Source organism: Loxodonta africana, chromosome 3 (assembly GCF_030014295.1).
Source record: "Loxodonta africana isolate mLoxAfr1 chromosome 3, mLoxAfr1.hap2, whole genome shotgun sequence".
Classification (NCBI taxonomy): domain Eukaryota; kingdom Metazoa; phylum Chordata; class Mammalia; order Proboscidea; family Elephantidae; genus Loxodonta; species Loxodonta africana.
The window spans coordinates 128,324,783-128,345,408 of record NC_087344.1 but is presented as its reverse complement, the minus strand read 5'-3'; the positions used below and the strand labels follow the sequence as shown (position 1 = coordinate 128,345,408).

Below are 20,626 nucleotides of genomic sequence, written 5' to 3'. Positions count from 1 at the left end.
ACTTAATCAGATACATGGAAAGGGAAAGCAATTTATCTTAACTTTATAAAGACCATGATTCTATCCCACATGTCATTCTATTTTGACTTTCAGAAAAGGTGACCTCAAGGAGACATATTGCCTTATATATGTATAAATTATTAGGAGACATTGATTCTTGCTAGAGGCTTATTGTCAATGTGGGATAGTCACAGAAATCAAGTTGAACATGAATAAGAAAGGTAATTAAAGATACGAGCCAGTTATTGGTAGAAAAATAATACTGAGGAAAAAATAAATGACTAAGAGTCAGCAGGCTTGTGTTCTAATCTAGGCCTTCTATTCAACCAGCTTTGTAACTTTGGAAACGCTATTTCAACTCTCTCGATCAGTTTTGTTATCTGTAACATGAAATGCTTGGATCATTATTGTCCATTCTAATTAGCCCACACTTTTCACAAGAAATTTTTTAACACTAGCTGGAGGGTTACTTTGTTTTTCATTTTGTGTGTTATGATATAGCAGGTTTTTAGTTAGGCATAAACAATGTATTAGCTTATGAAATAAGTAATGAAAACTTCAGTATAGTCCTAAACCAACTATGTGTATATGTGACACGATTAAAAAAAGAAATGAATCCAAGATATATTAACTGGCAAAGCAAATGTGCTTTGAAAAATCTAATTTAATTTTAAATCTGCATATGAAGGCACAATTATAGGAGTCACAGAGATAAGGACAGGAAAGTGTCTGCCTTCATGCTGCACAAAGTCTACTTGAAAGTATAAGGTATGGTTATCTGAATAGCAACGTGAAAAATAATTAAATGAGATTTATGATGTGGTAAGTGTTCAGAGGAGACAAAGTTTACTCTAGGCCTAGTACATAACTTTCTGATGAGTCTTGGTCTATAAAATGCTGATAATAATACTTAAAAGTGGCTGTGTAGCATAATGTATGGCAAATAGTAAGAGCTCAATAAATGTTAAAGGCTGGATAGACAACAAAGATTAGGGAAAGATAGAAAAGACAGTTCAGTCTGGAATAATATTCAGGTATTGACCTCTTGAAGGAGGAAAATATAAAAAGGTAAGTCTGAGTGGTGTTTCCATTTGTCCATAGCTTATGACAGTGCTTCTCAAAAGTTCGTAATTAAGTATCCCTAATTTTTTTAATTGGTAGAGGAAAATTAACATGTGCCCCTGGGGGTGTAATTCCTGTTTTATTTTCAAAATTCATATTAATTTGTATTTACTGCTTAATATTTCTTTTGGTTTAAGTACATAAATTTAAAAGCATTTATAAATGGCTTAAGTTGTCAGCTGAATTTTTTTTTTTACCCAAACGTTTGAGGAGGTATTAATAAGGAAGACAGACCATATATCATCATCAGCTTTCCTACTCCCCCCAGCACAGTCCTGTGTACTCCTGTGTGTCACGTTCCAAGGCAGAGAAATCAAGCATAGAGGACATGTAGGAGAACAGTGTGAACTAAGACTGCAATGGTGACTCAGAGAAAATCATGAAGGATTTCAAAGCAGGCTGAAGAGTTCTGACGTCATTTAGTAAGCATCAGGAAGCTTTCTGAATGAGTGAATGAAATGATATAGTGAGAACATTTTGTCGGTAGTGAGAAGGACGGATTAGTAAAAAGTGAAAAATTTGGGGCTAGGGGCTAAACCAGTTACAATGTTATTGTGAAATACCAGTTGGTGTTAAAGAGGGATCAAACTAGGTAGTAGAAGAAAAGATCTTAGATTAACAATTACATTTTAAAGGAAAGGTTAACAAGGATGATAGGCAGACAAACTGAAGTCAGATTCTTGGCTTGTCTTACTAGCTCTTTGACTTTGAGAAAATTAATTAAATAGAGGGATTTCTGGTATAAAAAGAGATTAATGTCACACAAAGTTGTGAAGAGTCAATGATAAGATATACATAAAGTGCCTAGAAATGCTTAACTCATAGTATCAAATGTGATTTCCTTAATTTCTGCACTGATTTTCTTTCCCTTACTCCAGAAACTCTAAGATATGAGAAGCCAAAATAAACTTAGGTGAGGGATTTCTGATTTTATTAACAGAAAAGGGGTATTATAATTTTATTTCATTACTTACCTTTAAAAAAATTAAAGTAAATAAACTTGGAAGAAACTCAAAATATAAAATCTTTCATCCTAACTATGCACAGATCCAGAATACTGTTATAATAGAAATGATTTAAAATAGCAGCTATAACTCTGGGAAATACTTGTTTGGCATGATTTATCCAAGAGGTAGCCTTCTCAGTAATTTTTAAAATTTATTTAACAAGTCACTAAAGGAATTAAAAACTTCTTTCCTAAAAGTACTTTAATGCACTAAAAATGGCACATTTTGTAATCCTCTTAATGTTTTAAAAGTAAAGCACATTCTGTTAATTCTTGAAGAGAGACAACATAAGAGATCAGGGATTACCCAGACAATAACAATTTTAATGACAGGATTAATCAAAAAGATAAATTGGAAGCATTTTGTTGTTGTTGTGCCACCAAGACAAGTATCTACAAGTCACTTACCCTCTCCGACACCCAGATCTCTCATCTAGAAAATGAGGGAAAGAACTAGATGGTCTCTAAGAGCGCCATGCTCAGATTGTGCATACAAATTAGGCGTAGAGCTCAGGAAAGAGTTGAAGCTGTTGGAGCACAGTACAGAGGAAGAAGGTACACGACAGGAAAAAGAGAAGAGGGGCTAGTACGGAGCACTGGAATTAGCAATCTTTAAATGGTAAAAAAAAAAAAACTAAAGAAAAACATAGAAAAGGGACAGAAAAAGGAGCTCAAAGAAGCAGGAGCATAATTGGGAAAGCATGGGATCTCTGAAGTCCATGGAGAAGACAGTTTCAAGGAAGTGGTCAAAAAGTAAAATAAGATGAGTAAAAAGAGTCCACTGGACTTGATGATTAGGTCACGGATTTGGTGACCCTTCGCAGAGCCATTTCAGCAGAGTAGCAAGAGGTGAGGGATAAACGAGGTAAAAAGGCAGCTAAATTGTTGTGAGTTGAAGAATTAATACGAAGTGAGTTAATGGACTGCAATTATACTACTTTTTCAAGAAGCATGGTTAGAAAATAAATGCGAGAGGCAACAAAGATATACAATTAAATGAGCATGTGTATGGTATATTGAATATTAAAGAGACTTAAGCCACTACTCCTTTTCATATTAGAGGTTAGTTTTGTTTGTTTTTTGTTTTAATTAGAAGTATCAAATATCAGGTTTTTAAGATTTAGTGTAAAACAAAGAATGTAAAATATCTCAATTTTTATGGTAATAGTATGTTGGAATGATAAAATTTTAGATATATTGGGTTAAACAATATATTATTCAAATTAATTTCACCTGTTTCTTTTTTTTAAATGTGGCTACATTTTTTTTTTTTAATAAGCTTAGCTTTATCTACTTTTTATTGTTAAGTTTTCAAATAGATAGGTTATGGGATTAGCACCCATTTATAGGCCACTATGAGAGAGAAATCTGTCACCCTGCTAGAAACATCGTCAAATTCAGAGGCCAAATTATCATCGTCATTGCTAAAGGTTATTTTTTTGTTCCCTAGAAAGTAACTGTACATACAGATCTTTGGTCTAGAAACCAATTTATGATTTATCAGTTTCAATTCCTTTTTTTTTTTTTTTTTTAAATCCTAGAGGTACTAGAAATACTTTTGATAATGATAACCAAGTAAAAGAGATATAATTTAAAATTATATACATGGCTTATATTATGTATCTACTGGACAGCACTGGTCTAGCCACTATCTATAACCCAGACTATTAGTTCAGTACTGTTTCCTCCACATTTTCCTACCTATATCCCAATAAGCCAATTAAAAAAAAAATCATTATAAGATACTATATCAAGATTTGCCATTTCTTCTTTTCCTTCCCTTAATTTTAAGTAATTACTAGAAAATTAGAAACTTAAAATTTAAGGCATGATTAATTCAGACATCCTGATCCATTAAGTACGTTAATATGTGGTAAATACTTTAAAATTGTTTTTTATAGTATGTAGGCTTTTAAAACTTTCCCTTGCTTTAACTGACATTTTAAATTAATCAAACTCAATCATGTTAATAAGAGGGCTTCTACCGTAATTAAAGCATAACTAGAATGTAATTTTAGTTCAAGTAACAAGTAAATTTCTGTTACTTGTTAATTCGCCCCTGAATTTTTCTATGAGGCAGAATGTAGTAGCAATGCTTGTTCTTTACATTTGACTTCAATATTTTGTTAGTAAAATATTATGTATAAATAATTTTTGAAATAATAATATACCCCCATATACTAAAACTGTTAACTACATCTCATGTAGCCACAATAAATAAGTATGAAAATAGAGTGCAACAATGAAATTCTCGGATGCTCTATCAATGCTAAGTCATTATATTGCATTTGTTGAATGTTCTAGCCGATAAAACTGAAGTTTACCCTGCAAGCAAATGAATAAATGTACTAACCTTCTGCTTATCTAAGATCTTCATGGCATAATACTGTTCAGTGGCTTTATGTTTCACCAACATAACTCTTCCAAATGAACCTGTCCCAAGGGTTTTTTTCCTTTCAAAATCCTCGAGCCCGGCATTATTCTACATACATGAAAAAATGAAATGAGACGTTATCATGAGTAGATTATAGTAACAGAATAGTTTAGCAATATGTAATCAAAATGGATCATTTAATTTACAACTGTTGTTTTTAAAAAATAATACAAAAGATTATTAAGATTCCAGGTTATTGGTTCTATTTTCCCCTTTGAATAAGAAAGGATCTAATAACTGAGAAGAGAACTTTATGGTAAAATAAGTCATAATAGTAATAGGAGGAAATAAGAGCCTCAGCTGAAATATTAACAGTCATATCCCAACATAAATTCCTAGAAGTGGACTTCTAATAAATTAGTAGCATATCTCAATAATTACAAACTGACCAGAAGTATACAAAGATACTCATAGAAGTCATACAGTCTTAGTGCACTTGCAAATAATTGTAATGAATAGATAAACTGAGGGACTAGTCCTTTCACTGGAGTTACCTGTAAGGAAAGCATTTCATTTCTATCTTTATATGAGCTATAACCAAAAAAAAGAAAAACCCCATTGCTGTCAAGTTGATTTCGACTCATAGTGAACCTATCAGACAAAGTAGAATTGTCCCATAGGGTTTCCAAGGAACAGCTGATGGATTTGAACTGCTGACCTTTTGGTTGGCAGCTGAGCTCTTAACCACTGTACCACCAGGACTCCTTATGAGCTATACAACTAGATAGGGGCAGCATGTAAGATCCTACTGGCTTTCTCTCTCTGACGTTATAATAACCCAGTATTACTTAAAACACTAACAATAAAGAAAGAAGAGTCCCTCATTCCCACTAAGATAACCAAAAGTCAGTGTCCCAGAACAATAATCAGACTTTTTTTCTCCTTGAATAGGGGTTTCATTTTGAGCAAACATCTTCGTTTGGCTTTGACTACAGCACGGAAGCAAAGAGTTAGAAGCAGCAATCTTTTAAATTTGTTGCTGCCAGAGAAAAATGAAAATTACTGGGAACAAATTATCTACATGCTAAATAGCAACAAGTAGTAACTGCTGACCCATTTGTTTAATAGGTTTTCATTACAAAGATTTCTATGGAAATCCTGGAAAAGATATTTCCAAGGGCCAATCTGTAAATTGCACAGCTTGAGAAAAATGTAATGCAATATGATTCTTGTATAAGTGAGGAATCTCAATTGCTACTGGAGTTTCCTGTAGTTGGATTTGCTATCTATTGCAAATCAAACCTTGCCTTTGGAGACAAAACAGCATCTTGCTGGATCATCACAGAGAAAGGAACTTTTTTAGAAAAAGTTTTACTTATAAAACTGTTTTCATCATACTTTAGTTTCACTTTTCCAGTAATTTTAAATTACTATGAGATTCTATATCAGTGCAGAAAAAAGTCCCCATAATTATGAATGGATTATTTAATTTTATGGATTAATATGTAATTTAAACTTTACATGTGCTAGGGAAAAAATTTTTTCAAAATTTAATCTACAATTAAAGACCATTAATTATTTTCAACTCCAAAAAGAGGTTTTTTTTTTTTTTTTTTGGAAAGTATACATGATGCTCTTTTTACATACATTTTTAAAAATCTTAGTTAAGATCTAAAGTACTTATATTGAACTTATCCCATCAAAATGTTTATAAAATGATCCCTGTGTACTTGATGTACTGCTAAAACCTACAAAAATAGCCAAGTATTTGTGATTAAGAACTTGAAACTGTACAATAGTATCCCTACTGTAGCAATTAATAAAAATAATTATGCTATCAAAGGCATAATTTACAATTTCTATAATACTAGAAATTATCAAGAGTTTCTGTCAACCTGGAATTAGTATAAAAATTTACAATCAGGCATTTAACTGGAAATTCGTTCTTTCTACAATTTAAGAGCACAAAAAATTACTATTTAATAAATCAAAACAAAGTTATGACAAAATTCTTATTCTAAGCTTATGTTTACTGACACCACTTGAAAATTAAAGTTTCTGAAGTGGTAAATTACTTAGGCAAGCATCATAATTTTACTTAACACAGGATTTTTAAATCATAGAAAATCTGAAATATTCCTTACCGGAGCAGGATTTTCCCACTTTTTTAAAAAATCTTCTTTTGCTTTGGCTAGAAACTCTTTCACTGAAAATACACATAAAAACAAAGTTTGTCTTATAAGAATATTCATATTACATATAAATATACTTTCTTAAAAAAAAAAAAGACTATCAACTATGGTTGCCATGAAACATGTTTATTCACAACCATGATACACTAGAGAGCTATCTGGTTTCTCTAAATAAGATGCAAATACTTCCTTAAATTTCTAAGGATCTCTAGTTTATTTCCTAATTTTTCCAGGAAACTGTTCTATACAGAGATCACTTTCATAATGTCAAATCTAATAACACAACACTGTTCCTGAAAACAAACCTGACGATGATGTAAAAACGTTAGAAATCAATCTAATCCAAAAGAGTGACTGTAAATAAGCCAGCAGTGATACCAACAAGCCCTTTTAAACGTAAGAACTGAAAACATTTGGAAAACATGAATCTGTCGATTTATGGGGTTTCAAATATAATTGACTTTGATAAAAGGCTGTTTGCCAGTACAAGGATTTGTGTTTATTAGATTTGTGTTCTTTCTATGAAGGGCTAGAGGAAAGGAAAAAAACCACACACTGACACATAAAGGATACTCACAGAGACTTAACAGCAAAACATAGCACCAAACAGCTTAAAGATCTCATTCTGAATTTGGAATAAAAACTAAATGTCCGAATGCCTAATTTAAAATGTGGACCAAAGAAAAGCAATTCAAACCGGCTGTTTATATATTGATCAATGAGAGCCACATTATTTTAGAGAGCTGTGGGTTGAAGTTTTAGATTTTTTAATTAAAATGGTAAGTCATTTACAATAATTCCTTTTTTTCATTAACTGTTTATACAAAGTTATTAACAATGGCTTTTGTTTACAACATGACTTCAGATATTTAAGGAAAAAAATTCCATGGAAAAAAAATGGCATTAACAAAACATATTCTTAATCCTGTAGTTAAGCCTGAGAATAAAACCTAACCACACAAAAGATAATTATTTTAGAGTCTCTTTTTTGTTCAGAAAGTACCCAACTTTTCTGATATCTGAATCTTTAAATAAAGAAGAAAATGGCAGGAACAGGATTTAAATAATGTTAAAATTGTAAAATGCTAACACTTAAAGATGACCTTGGATTTTATTTGGAGCTTAGAGTAAAAAAACAGAACCTGGAGTGGCATACTGGCATTTATTTCAGAAACGCTAAGAGTGATGATGATAATGACGATGGAGAAAAGGCAGCAATTAAAAGTGCAAGTGTGAGGCACATAAATCCTTTAATAAAATATCTAATGACGTAGTAGTATTAAAGTGAGGCATTTTAAAAGATACATATCATTACTTCTTCCTTTATCTCCAAGGTAGTACCTCTGGCAAAACATTGTTACTAATCAAAAAGGTTGTTAAAACATACATTGGCATTATAAGTTTTTGAGATTTTTAAAATGGTGATGATAAGCACCAAGAGCGGACATTAATTTTTAAGTAACACTACAGCATGCATTTCTGAAGATATTATTTCATTAGTTTATACAAACTGCTACTTGTATTTTGCTGCAAAATACCTCCAATGTATCTATTTTAGAAAATTAGAGAAAAATAACTGTAAAGATTAGAACCTTCCCATTGTATGAAAATCTCATCCACCAAAATAATGAATTAAATAAATGCACCTAATTAGCCAAATATGATCTAATTCCTCTAAGAGGCAGATTGAGGGTGAAGAATTCTTCAATGTTTTTGAGTTTAAAGTGGTTCAAGCCATCCTAATCCTAAAAGTTATTGTATTAATTGCAACTGAAGAAGAGTGGTTTTATAAGATTTTTTTTTGTGGGGGGGGGGCATGGAACACATGGCATTGACTTGGAAGTGATGGTTATAAAATAAATACATAATTTTTTGTTAAACACAACTTGTGGCTTTTTATGAAACTTATGATGCCCAAAATATACTTCTGATTTCTTCTGAAAAATATTTTTAGTCATATTTTATTTATAGAACTTTCACATCAAGTTGTGGTTCGAATTCTCCAGATGCCGGCCTGAGTGATAATTTGGAGACAAGGGAGAGAATCAGGGAAAGAAAAAAAAATAATCCCTAATATCCTGTTTCAGCTTCTTTAGTCACCTCATGCTAAGTGGATCTGGAGTTAAGAAAAAAACAACTGGTCAAAGGAAGGGCTGGCAGTATTTTCGAAGGACGTCAAGTTGAAAAAATACTTTCTTGTACCTTGCCTGCTGAATGGGCTACAGAAAAAAAAATTCAACTACTTCTTAATTTCACTTCTTAATAAAACATTCAAAAAATGTGTTGATCTTCTATGAAAATTATCAGAACTGTATATGAACCAAAGATATTAAATTTTGTGAATTACTTCAACAAATAAAGGGACTCCGTTTTAGAGTAAGGGGGAGCACAAATTATAATGTCATCGAAACGTTCTGTGAAGAACTCGTGTTCCTGAATTACTTTTTGTCATACAAACTTATATACAGACACATGAAATCTCTGGCTTGTATGTGCACTATTTAGATGTAAAGGTGAACATAGTTAATTCTTTGCAAAAAATATAAGTTAACCAAAAAAATACACCTTTAAATACCAAAATCAAACTATTTCACAATATGCTAGATCATAAAAAAATAACACTAAAATAACAGGCAGTCCAGAACCACATGCATTTGCTTTGAATTTTATTCTTTTTAGACATTGGTGGATTTAACTTTCTAAATGCCTTTCTCTGGTTATTTAAAAAAAATTCTAACCACTGACATAAGGTATTGGCTGCTAATTAATAAAATTAGTGGTAGGAAGGATAGCCAGATTCAAACAATGCACCATATTCAATCCAGAATGCCATTTAAAGCATACCTTTTGAAGTTCTTATACTTAAAATCTTCTTGTTGTATTCTAACATATAACCCATATCTATGTTTTACCATTTGAGCCACTGTGAAGTATTGAAGCAGCCATGGGTTTTGGAGCTTGGTATATCTGAATCAGAATATTGGCTCTAATACTTCTCAGCTGTGTGACTATGGGTATCCATAAAGCATCTAACAGTGATTAGTAAATCTCCTTAGGAAAAAAATACCTCAAAGAAGGATTTCCTTTTTTTTTCAAATATATTTTGTTCTATACTGGTCAGTGATAGAGCTCGATCTTTTCCTAGGAATATACATTTTCAATTATATTTAGTTTTCAAATAAATTTATTTCTCTTCAGTGTATATCATTTAAAGAATTTATCATATTGGGCTCTAAAGGAAAATAAGCATACCAAAGGAACCTATATATTCACCCAAGGTTTGTTTGCAGGAACATTCACCCATATTGATGAGATGAAAAAAGAAGAAAGAAAGAGACCATTTTTACACATTTCCACAAGTACCTAAAAGCACAACTTATTTCTTATCCCCCCAAGAAATATTTTTGAATACACAGGACATGGTTTGAAAATCAGATTACAAACTTCATTTTAAACATTGAGAAAATTAAAAAAAAATTCAAGTATAGCATAAGTTTATCCCACATAACTCAGATAATTCTACTGTGAATAAGAATTTTTTCACTAATAGCAGTTAGCAAATATTGTTTATTAGGTATTTTTGGGCACTGTGTTAGATAAACTAAATTACTGCTTATTATAAAAGGAGCATGTTGTTAGTTACAGTATGCCATTATCCAATTTTAAAAGAGGTTATCATTCATGTTTTGTAAGAACAGTTTGGAAATCTATTACTATACACATTATAATTACTGGAGGTGTTGAGTTCTTCAGTCTCTTTGTAACGATATTAATTTCACCTCCCTCTTTAACAGCAATAAAAGCACAACTCTAACTTTTATTCAGTATGTGTCAGAAAAATAGAAAGGAAACACACAAAAAAATAGAACAAAATAGAATACAAACTTCCTGGGGCAAATAATTAAAATATTAGCTGTTTTATTAAAAATTTACAACAATATACTCTCTTTCAAAAACCATTCATTAACCTGGGTAATCTAATTTAAGTGGTATATATTGATCTGTCATCTGCTACCCTGTACAACTCCCATTACTTCACAGTTCTGTATTTGTTGTCTCCAAAATATCACACAAGAAACTACAATATAAATAATTTCTATAGATAGACCCAAGGTAAAATCAAACAAGCCGTTTCTTCCATCAACTCAACTATTAACTCAATATACTTCATAAAAATATAACTTTATGAGGAGCAAAATAAGTTGTAAACAACTAAATAAAAAGTTTTAAAGGTAATATTTGTTCTAAAAAAGTAGTTGCCTACCAGATACTTCTGAAGAGGAGCAAGCTTGTGTCCAAAAAATAAATCGAACAATGATTAAATGACACTCATAAATATAACATATTAGCATCAAGTTACCGATACACATTTTCCCAGAATATTATACACAGAAATAAAATGTTAAGGTGGAAACAATTATTTGACTGCACATTTCAAGTTGGACATTTTAAAATTAAATGGTAAAGAAATAAAATCAGTAACTATTGTTTAATGCTGAAATCCGTACCATTCTAATTTTCCTTAAAACAACTAACGAAAACTTTAACTCCTCACAGCAATACCAAAATCCAAACCTACTGCCGTGGAGTCACTTCTGACTCAGTGACCCTGTAGGGTTTCCAAGGCTGTAAATCTTGATGGAAGCAGACTGCCATATCTTTCTCCTGAGGAGTGGATGGTCATCAGCTGAGCGCACCACCAGGGCTCCTCTCAAAGCAACTGGGCTCATAGTATTAAGAAGCAAATACTGAAATACATATTCTGCAACTCTTGCAATGCCACCTCTGGACTTCTGTTATTCAGTCCAACTCTGCCATAGGAATTAGAACATCTTGTTAACCCCTAAGGAGCCCTGGCAGTGCAGTGCTTATAAGCTCTTGGCTGCTAACCACAAGGTCGGTGGTTTGAACATACCAGCTACTCCATGGGAAAAAGATGTCGCAGTCTGCAACTGTCCTATAGGGTTGCTTTGAGTTGGAATTGACTTGCAGGCAACAGGTTTGGTTTGGGTTTGGTTTTAACTCCTTCTTTCAGGTATTCCCCTTCTTTGGTGCTAGTTTAACAATATTTTCAGCATTTATTTAGCACCCTTTAATGGTGCCAGATACTGAGCTGGACTGGGAATACTATGAAAAATAAACCGATCTTCACTGTTAAGGAGATGAAAAGCTAATAGGAGACAGATGAACCACTGTAATGGAATGTAACAGGGACTACAAGGAAGGCAATTATAAGGTACCATGAGAGCTGAAAGGAGGAAACCCAAGGGTAAGGTAAGGCATAACAGAGGACAGAGCATTTGTGCTGAATCTTGAAGGATAAAGAGTTCCTTTAGGGAAGAAGACATTCTAGGCCACGATGATCTTGTGTATAAAAGGCATAGAGGAAGAGCATGGTTTATCCAGGGAGTAACAACTGACTTGTAAGAGCTGCAGCATGAGGTCTGAGTGTGTAACAGCAATGGAGTTGAAGTGTACAGGCAAGCAGGTACCAAATCAGGGAGATATCTGTTTGCCATGGTGATGCTTTTGGATATGTGGGAAGGAAGGAGAGTAAACTGAGTTAGTTCACAGTTGCTAGATTCTATTTCCTCAGGGAAATAGGAGGCAAGATCACCTACTAAGGGAGAGGGGAGCCAGATGGAGTAAGAGGGGATGAGGGTGGGGGTTCGTGGCCTGAATATTTTAAAGCTTCATGGCTATCTATGTAAGGGCCTAGGAAAGGAGCTATTTCTTTGTAATTTTCTATTAGGGAAACAACAAGTATTAAGTACTATATGCAATTATGTAATTTTTAATGATACCTTTTTTGTAATAATAGTTTAAACAGATTATAATTCATGGGCCCTGTAAACTCATTGTAATTAAATTATTTTCATCTTCTTCTTTTACCTTAATACAGTGAAACCTGTGAGAGCTGGAACTTGACGGGAGCACCTTGATTTTCAGGGTCTCACGAATTTTGACAGGGTACAGTCTTACACTTTTCTATTGCTCCTTTTAGTGGAAAATATTTGCGTTTTCCTTCACTGACAGGTTTCCACCTTACACGAGTTCTGGCTTTTGCAGATTTTACTGTAAAAGCACTATTTTATTTAACAATTCTTTGGCATATGTCAGAAAGCATAAAACAAGATGAAACTTGAGGTAAATTACCTATGAAAATACCAAGTTCTATCAACAAATTAACAGTACAGTACAATACCTTCCAAAAACCCTTGGGAAATATAAATCTAGTGAAGTATATTAATCTGTTTTCTGTCACCACTACTTCAAATATCCACCTCTCTAGAGCTCTATATTTATTGCTAAGAAACCCCCCCACACACGCATACATTGTACTATAAATATTTTCAGTAAACAGAACTCAGGGAAAAACTACATATAAAATATTCAAACTGGCATAAAATACTTAATGAAAATGCAATTTATAGTAATCAGAGTAACAAAATCATTCTGTAAAAATTGGTTCCTACCAGATGCTTCTGGTGATTTGCGTGCTTGATAAAAAAATAAACAGAGATTAAATAACACATAAATAATATATACACAAGAAGTCACCCAACCATATATGTTCATTAGAATATTACACAGAAATAGAATGAAAAAATACTTGAGCATACACATTCATAAGTGTTTGATATAAGGATTATAACAAACTCTTTGGAGATGTATACATTTATGTGTATATATATGTGTGTGTGTATGTATATATATATACATACACACACACATATATATGTACATATATATATACATGGAAACCCTGGTGGCATAGTGGTTAAGTGCTACGGCTCCTAACCAAAGGGTTGGCAGTTTGAATCCACCAGGTGCTCCTTGGAAACTCTATGGGGCAGTTCTACTCTGTCCTACAGGGTCGCTATGAATCGGAATTGACTCGAGGGCGCTGGGTTTCACTGGGTGTATATATACATACACACACACACACACACACATATTTTTTAAATCAACCGGAACCCTACTTTTGGGAAGCGTTAATGAAATACAATATTCTGTCCCTTATATCTGAAAGGTAATTGTGTTCATTTTGTTGAAGGGGCACTTTACTTGCCTCACCATATTTGAAACACGCATTCAAAGCAAATTCACTACAACCTTAAAAATGATAGTGGGTCTAAATAACACCTTTTATTACTCCAACTGTATTTGAGCAGTTTAGTGGATGGGACCATACTTACTTTTGTTTTCTAAGATATTAGTCTTTGTACAAAGTCACACATAAATGAGTGTCCAGAAATTTAACAGGCAATAAAAACTATATTTCCTATTGCAATATTTATTTTACTCATTTCCTCTTCTTATGCTTCATTATTAGCTAATTCTTTATCAAGTCTTGGTTACAAGTGAACAGTGTTACTGTCTCTTTCACTAAACTGTAAAAAATATAAAAACTTTTTATGACATATATTTAAATAATCAAATTATAGAAAGGAATACATTAATTTATTTGAATAGTATCTACACGGACAGATGGACTTCCACTTAGTGTATTCATTCACAGCTGAACCCATGGACATGCTTGTTCTCTATCTGGGGATGCTGTGGATTTTCTAGGCCAATCCAAGCCATGTTTGATTGGAGATGTTCCCTACAGGATTTTGTAATGAAAATGTAAACTAAATTTACAGTCATAAATCTAATGACCCAGGTGCTCTTTGAAATGCACTTTACCTCCTTAATTGTTCACTGAAGCTTTTTCTTGGAGGGTTATTACCTCTACCACAATTGCATGTCATGGATTTTTCACAGTCCTGAATTCAAATATTCTGTCTTGTTGCCAGACAAGAGGGAGGAGTGGATTCCCTGGCCAATAGGGTAGGCACATTTTCAACTTAACTAGAGAGTGACAAATGGCTCAATAAATGGTTGTGCCAATTCACATTCCCACCAAAATATGACAGCTCCTGATGCTCCACATCCTCATCGAAATGCGTTACGGTCATACTTCTCTGTTTCCGCCAACTTAACAAGAAGGCATGATTTCTATTTCTCAGTAGAATTTTATAATTTTTCCCTTAAAGTCGTCTACATCTTTTATCAGATTTATCCTTAGGTTCTTTAGACCTCTGCTATTGTAGACTGGAAATATCTTTAAATTACCTTTTCTGTTTGTTGCTGATATTTAGAACATAATTGATGTTTATATGCTGATCTTATATCTAGCAATCTTATTTGATTCTGATTAATTCTAAAATAACATTGGTAGATTCTCTTTAATTTTCTGTGTAGAAACTCCCACGTCCACATCACCTATGAATAATGACCATTTTGTTTCCTCCATCTTTTTCTCATCTTACTGGGCAGGTTATGAATACCAAAGTAGTGCTGTAGAGAATGACAGTGAGCATTCTTCTCCTATTCCTAACTTCAGAGAAATTGTTCCTAACTAATTTTCTTTTCTCCTACTTTACTTACAAAGTTATACTAGAAACCCAATAAATTAAGAATATTTCCTCCTTTTCAATTTCCCAAAGATTTTGGATAAGATCATAATTCTTGTCTTAAATGTTTCCTAGAACTTGACTGTAAAACTGTCCAGGCCTAACTCTATCTGGTAAGTTTTGAGTAAAATTTTTAACTATGATTCGATTTTTTAAATAGGTATAGTTTTAATCAGTTCTTTTAAAAGTTTTTTCTATTGACTAAGTTTTGACTTTGATGTACCTTTATTTTCTATTCCACTGACTTTTGCTCATGTCTTTATTAGTTTCTTTCTTCTTTCAATTAACCATGCTGTGCTTTTCTTAAGCTGTTTACTTGAATGCTTGCTTGCATCATAAATTCTTTCTCCTTTCCTAATACAAGCATTTAAAAATGTCTCTCTAAACCCACTTTAGCTGTATTACACAAGTTTTGATACATACTCTAATTCTAAATTTATATTATGAGTTAATTCCTGATCCATGAGTTAGGTAAATTTAAAAAAATTTTTTGAAATATATGCATTTCTGGGTTTGTTAGTTTGTTTTAACCTTTTATTATTGGTTAAACTTAATAGCCTTGTGGTCAGAGGCCCTGCAGTCTGTGTATCAGTTCTTTAAATATGTTTAATCATATAATGAATTTTGTAAGTGTTCTATGTATTTCTTTGTATTCTCCATTTAAAAAAAAAAAAATTTACTGGGTAAGAATTCTCTACATCTACAGATCTTATATATTTACAGTTTTTCCTTCTAAGTGGGTCAATTTTGTTTCAGATCTTCTGAGGCCCTATTACAGGTACATACAATTTTTTTTCTCATATATGTATATTTTTATTAATTTAAAATGGTAGTCTGTGACAATTCCACTCTCTAATGTTCTTGGAAGGGTCTAATTCTGTTGTATCTGCTGAATATCATTTGTAGTAGATTTGTGTGCACATGAGTCTGTTTTGTTTTTGGCTTGTGATATCATGTTCAGTGAGGCTATACGTGTGAGAGACCTGCAGGGCTTGACTTGAGAGGTGTCCCAAGATATACGTTGTATTAGCTTCTGCCTGGCATCCAGTGGGTGTTACAAGCCAATAAAATAAAATAAATGTATTTTATTGCAGGTTCCTAGGCCACACAATTAATACAGATTCAAGCCTGAACCCTACATGAGGGAAGGCAATTGATTACAAATTTTAAGGGGAGGCTCTGCCACACCATCTCACTACCCAGTAACCCAAGCTGAGAAAGTTAAACTTCCTTGTTTTCTCTCTGAATCAGTGGAAAGGCTTTATTTTCTAATCTACTTTTCACTCAGGTTACCATACTTTGAGAATCGTGGCTTTATGTAGGGGTCTAAGAAACCCAAATCACATGGATCAAACAACTTGTCTCCTGTCTCTGTGAGGCCATTTAAAACCAACGGGTATGAAAAAAAATCTCAGGGAGTTGAAGCATGTTCCCCTCCTTACAGCTCTGGTTTTCATTTTTTACTTGATTCTTTGGACCTCAGGGATTTCTATTATATTCTTTTAAGTTCAGCTATTTGTTCAAAGGGATGCTTGCTATATTTTATTCAGTATTTCTAGGTTCCCTAGAAGGATTCTCAAGGAGCTCTGGTGGCACAGTGGTTAAGCACCTGGCTGCTAGCCAAAAGGTCAGTGGTTTGAACCCACCAGCGACTTCACAGGAGAAAAAGGTGATAGTCGTCTTCGATAAAGATTACAGCCTTTGGAAACCCTACTGGGCAGTTCTACTCTGTCCTATAGGGTTGCTATGAGTCAGAATTGACTTGATGGCAATGAGTTTGGCTTTTGGGTTTGGTAGAAGGATTTTTGAGCTATCTAGTCTCCAATTTTTGGCCTTTTTTCTTTATAGGACAAGCTTCATGCTAAGTTGTAAGATGCAAAGAGGCCTGTGGAATTCCTTCTTTATTCTTGACATGAAGAAATTTCATCAAAATGTATTTAGGTGTTGGCATCTTTCTAATCTTTGTAAAAACAAGATCAGCTCTTTCAATCTACAGATTCAGGTTCTCTCTTCAACTAAGAAGTGTTCCTAAATCATATTTTTGATTATTGCTTCTGCTCTGTTAGTCATTATCTGTTATGTGGGAATGCTATTCATTCCGTTTGGGTAATTTCCTACTTTCATCTAACACGTTTCCCCTCATAATTTTTATCCTGTCCTTCCCCCCTCCTCCCCCCCCATTCCAGTAGGGTTTATCAAGCTAGTTCTTCACATCATTAATTTACTTTCCTGCAGTGATTATTCTGGTCTTCACTGCTTCTTATTTACTGCTTCAACTTTATATTTTGCAAATGCCAGTATCATGGATTGAATTGTGACCCCCAAAATGTATGTCGACTTGGCTAGGCCTTGATTCCCAATATTGTGTGGTTGTCCACCATTTTGTGATCTGATTATCCTATTGTTGTAAATCCTAACCTCTATGATGTTAATGGAACCCTGGTAGTGCAATGGTTAACAACTCGGCTGCTAACCAAAAGGCTGGCAGTTTGAATCCACCAGCCACTCCTTGGAAACTCTATGGGGCAGTTGTACTCTGTCTGATATGGTTGCTATGAGTTGGAATCAACTTGATGGCAACTGGTACCGGTATGATGTTAATGAGGCAGGATTAGAGGTAGTTATGTTAATGAACCAGGACTCAATCTATAGGATTTGGTTATATCTTGAATTAATCTCTTTTGAGATATAAAAGAGAGATGTAAGCAGAGAGACAGAGAGACCTCCTACCAGCAGAGCTGGGAACATAGTGCATATTTCTGTTATAGCAGCCTAGATAACTAAGACAGCCAGGTTTACTTTATTATTATCTTTCCTTATCATATCATTATGCTTCTTTTCTATTCCTGACTGTCTCAGCCAACTCTCTTTTCATCTATCTCTCACTGTATCTTATCTTTCACTTGAAATTTTTAAAAATTCAACACAGATGCTATCTGTAATTTCTTAATTTATACCCTCCCCTACAAATATTTTCTAAACCTAAGTTCTTTCTCTCCTTTTGCAGGCAGTGATTTTTATTCAGTAAAAGTGCATAATCTCTTTACTAGGTGCCATGCTGTTGTTTTTCTTGTTTGTTCATTCATAAAAAATGAGAAGTCTTTCAAAACTTTATAAATATTCCAAATAAGGTGGGTTGTTTTTCCTTGGACCCTCTTACTTCCTCCATAGGTGCTGTTAGAATCACCTTCTCTGATCTTTAATTGACACATATTTATGTTATCAGTTAAATAATCCAGTGACCTTCTGAAACAGGAATGAATCCAGGACTAGAGGGTTCCTTCCCGGTGGTGATGCCCCCCCATGTCAGGGAAGAGCTCTGGCATATCTGGAAGAAAGGCCTACTTTTTAACTTGGAATAGCCTAAAAAATTCTTGGTTGTCCTAGGATAGCTGTTTTAGAATGACAGTGATAAGCAGTGTGGGATCTCCCACCCATCTCTCCCACAGCCTCTCTTACTTTTAAGCTAAAGTAGTGAAGGTGAAGCTATTATCTATTTCTTTTATATGAAGGCAGACTACTCAGAGTAAAACTGTTAGATGTTGGTGTCTGATCTTCAATTTGATCCTACACATTTCTGGGCTAGCGTCTTTCCTTAATTCCTGGACTGATAAACTGTTTTCTCAATTTTGTGTTCTCATGATAATTTCAGTCAGAATCTAAAAAGATGATACACTTAAATGCTTGTGCTTAACTATGTAATTTTCCTGTAATTCACAGGAGGTTAATAATGCCTTCTTCTTCTGAGATTTGTCCTCAAGTATAGCTGGGCCAATGAGAGCTCTCACCTGGAATTTTGATATAGTGAAGCTAGTTATGTTCTGATAAGCACATAACTAGGACTACACATAAACTCTGAAACTGTGGGGTAACCAAGTTTCATGTTGTACAAGCAGCAGAGAAACCTATTCTATATAATGAGGATAATAAAGCAGACACAAACAGGGATGTAGAGTGAAACTAACATGTGGTCCCCGGCAGAAACACTGAGAAGGCACTGCTATGGTTCCTATCAGCTTTCTAATTCCCCACTCTAGTCCTTCATTAATAAACTCAACTTTACTTTCTGCCTTGAGCTCCATGAGATAACTCTGCATCCGAAGAAAACAGGTATCCTTTTCTGCTTAAGCCTGTTTGAGTAGGTTTCTAGTACTTCTAATCAAAGAGCCTTAAGGCAGCTGCACTGACTTTTAAAGGGGTTCCTTTAGTATTTTTTTTTACAAAACACTGTTTATTTAGAGAGAGCAAAACTTCATAAAAATGATTATGACCAAGAAAGAAAAATTTACAAAGAAAAGGCTCTTTTCATAATAAAAATCTTTTTTTTTTTTTTTTAAATAATAGAAAGCTAAAAAGTTGTGACTGGTACAATTTAGTTTCTTAATTATTTTATATGACTTCACACTATAAAGATGCTGCAAATATAATAAAAAGTAAGAGCTATGAATATCATGTTTTCTGAGCCAAAAAAACAAAACACACAATCAATATTTTTCATTGGTAATGTAAGGAAAGTGTTCAAACATGTAAAACTTTTTAGTAATTTATTCCTCAAATATTTATGGGTTGCTTACTATGTTTGGACACTGGGGTAACCACTGAAAACACACAGATGAACAAGGCACTATCCTTCACTTAAGGTGTTCAAAGTTTAGAAATTGGAAACTAACATGTAAATAAATAATTTCAATATAATACAATAATTATATGTTTGCTTTGGGAATACAGAACCACCTAACTCTATATAGAGTCAATGATGGAGGCACTGAAAAGCATGGCTGGTTTTCAGAATTTTCATGATAAAGGCTATAAATATGGAAAGATAGCAAGGAACTATATGTAGTATAGTATGGTTAGATCAGAGAACGTTATGAGAGAGATGCAAATAAAACTAAAGAGGTAGGCCATTGATCTTGTAGGCACCATAAACACATATATACCATATGTATTTTTTTTTTATAGCTATAGACTTAGGTTTAACAAACAAAAAAACCTAGCATTTGCTTATTTTTAAGAATGAAACAATACTTCACTTGTAATTTTCCACATTTTGAAATGCCTAGGGCATTTAACCATTTATGGCATGAGTAAGATTATTTGAAATTGGATAATTCTGAAAAAAATCAGGATGTCTAGTTGTGATTACTATGATTCCTCTGGTAGAAAGAGGCAATAAAGGCAAGCTGATATGATCAAGTATATACAACACTATTTGTATAATCCACAGCTTTTTTGAAGATGGGTCAAAGAAAAATAAAGCAATAGAGAAGCAGCAACAATTTTCTTTAGCTAAAAGCAATACATCCTATTTTAAAACCTCCAGAATACCACAGTGGTTACCCAAAGATTCTATGACATATGCCAAACTTTCAAAGAGAAAAACACACACTGACCTGATTCAATAAAATTTCATATTTTAAATATGATTACCAGGCACATACAGTTTTGATATTCATAGAAGTCCCAAAGA

The 20,626-nt window shown here is 33.4% G+C and overlaps 1 protein-coding gene across 3 annotated transcripts in view; it reads right to left on the bottom strand.

The window, feature by feature from the left end:
- Positions 1-20,626, bottom strand: part of PRKACB (protein kinase cAMP-activated catalytic subunit beta) — a 135,661-nt gene that overhangs the window by 31,145 nt on the left and 83,890 nt on the right. For 2 of the 3 annotated variants that reach the window (XM_010591159.3, XM_003411215.4), the window contains exons 2-3: positions 6,647-6,708; positions 4,482-4,610 (exon numbers count right to left, since the gene is read on the bottom strand). In XM_010591159.3, coding sequence (XP_010589461.1) covers positions 4,482-4,610; positions 6,647-6,708 — 191 coding nt within the window. Of the gene's footprint in view, positions 1-4,481; positions 4,611-6,646; positions 6,709-10,690; positions 10,695-20,626 lie in introns of those variants that run through there. The other variant, XM_064282157.1, reaches the window with a different exon arrangement.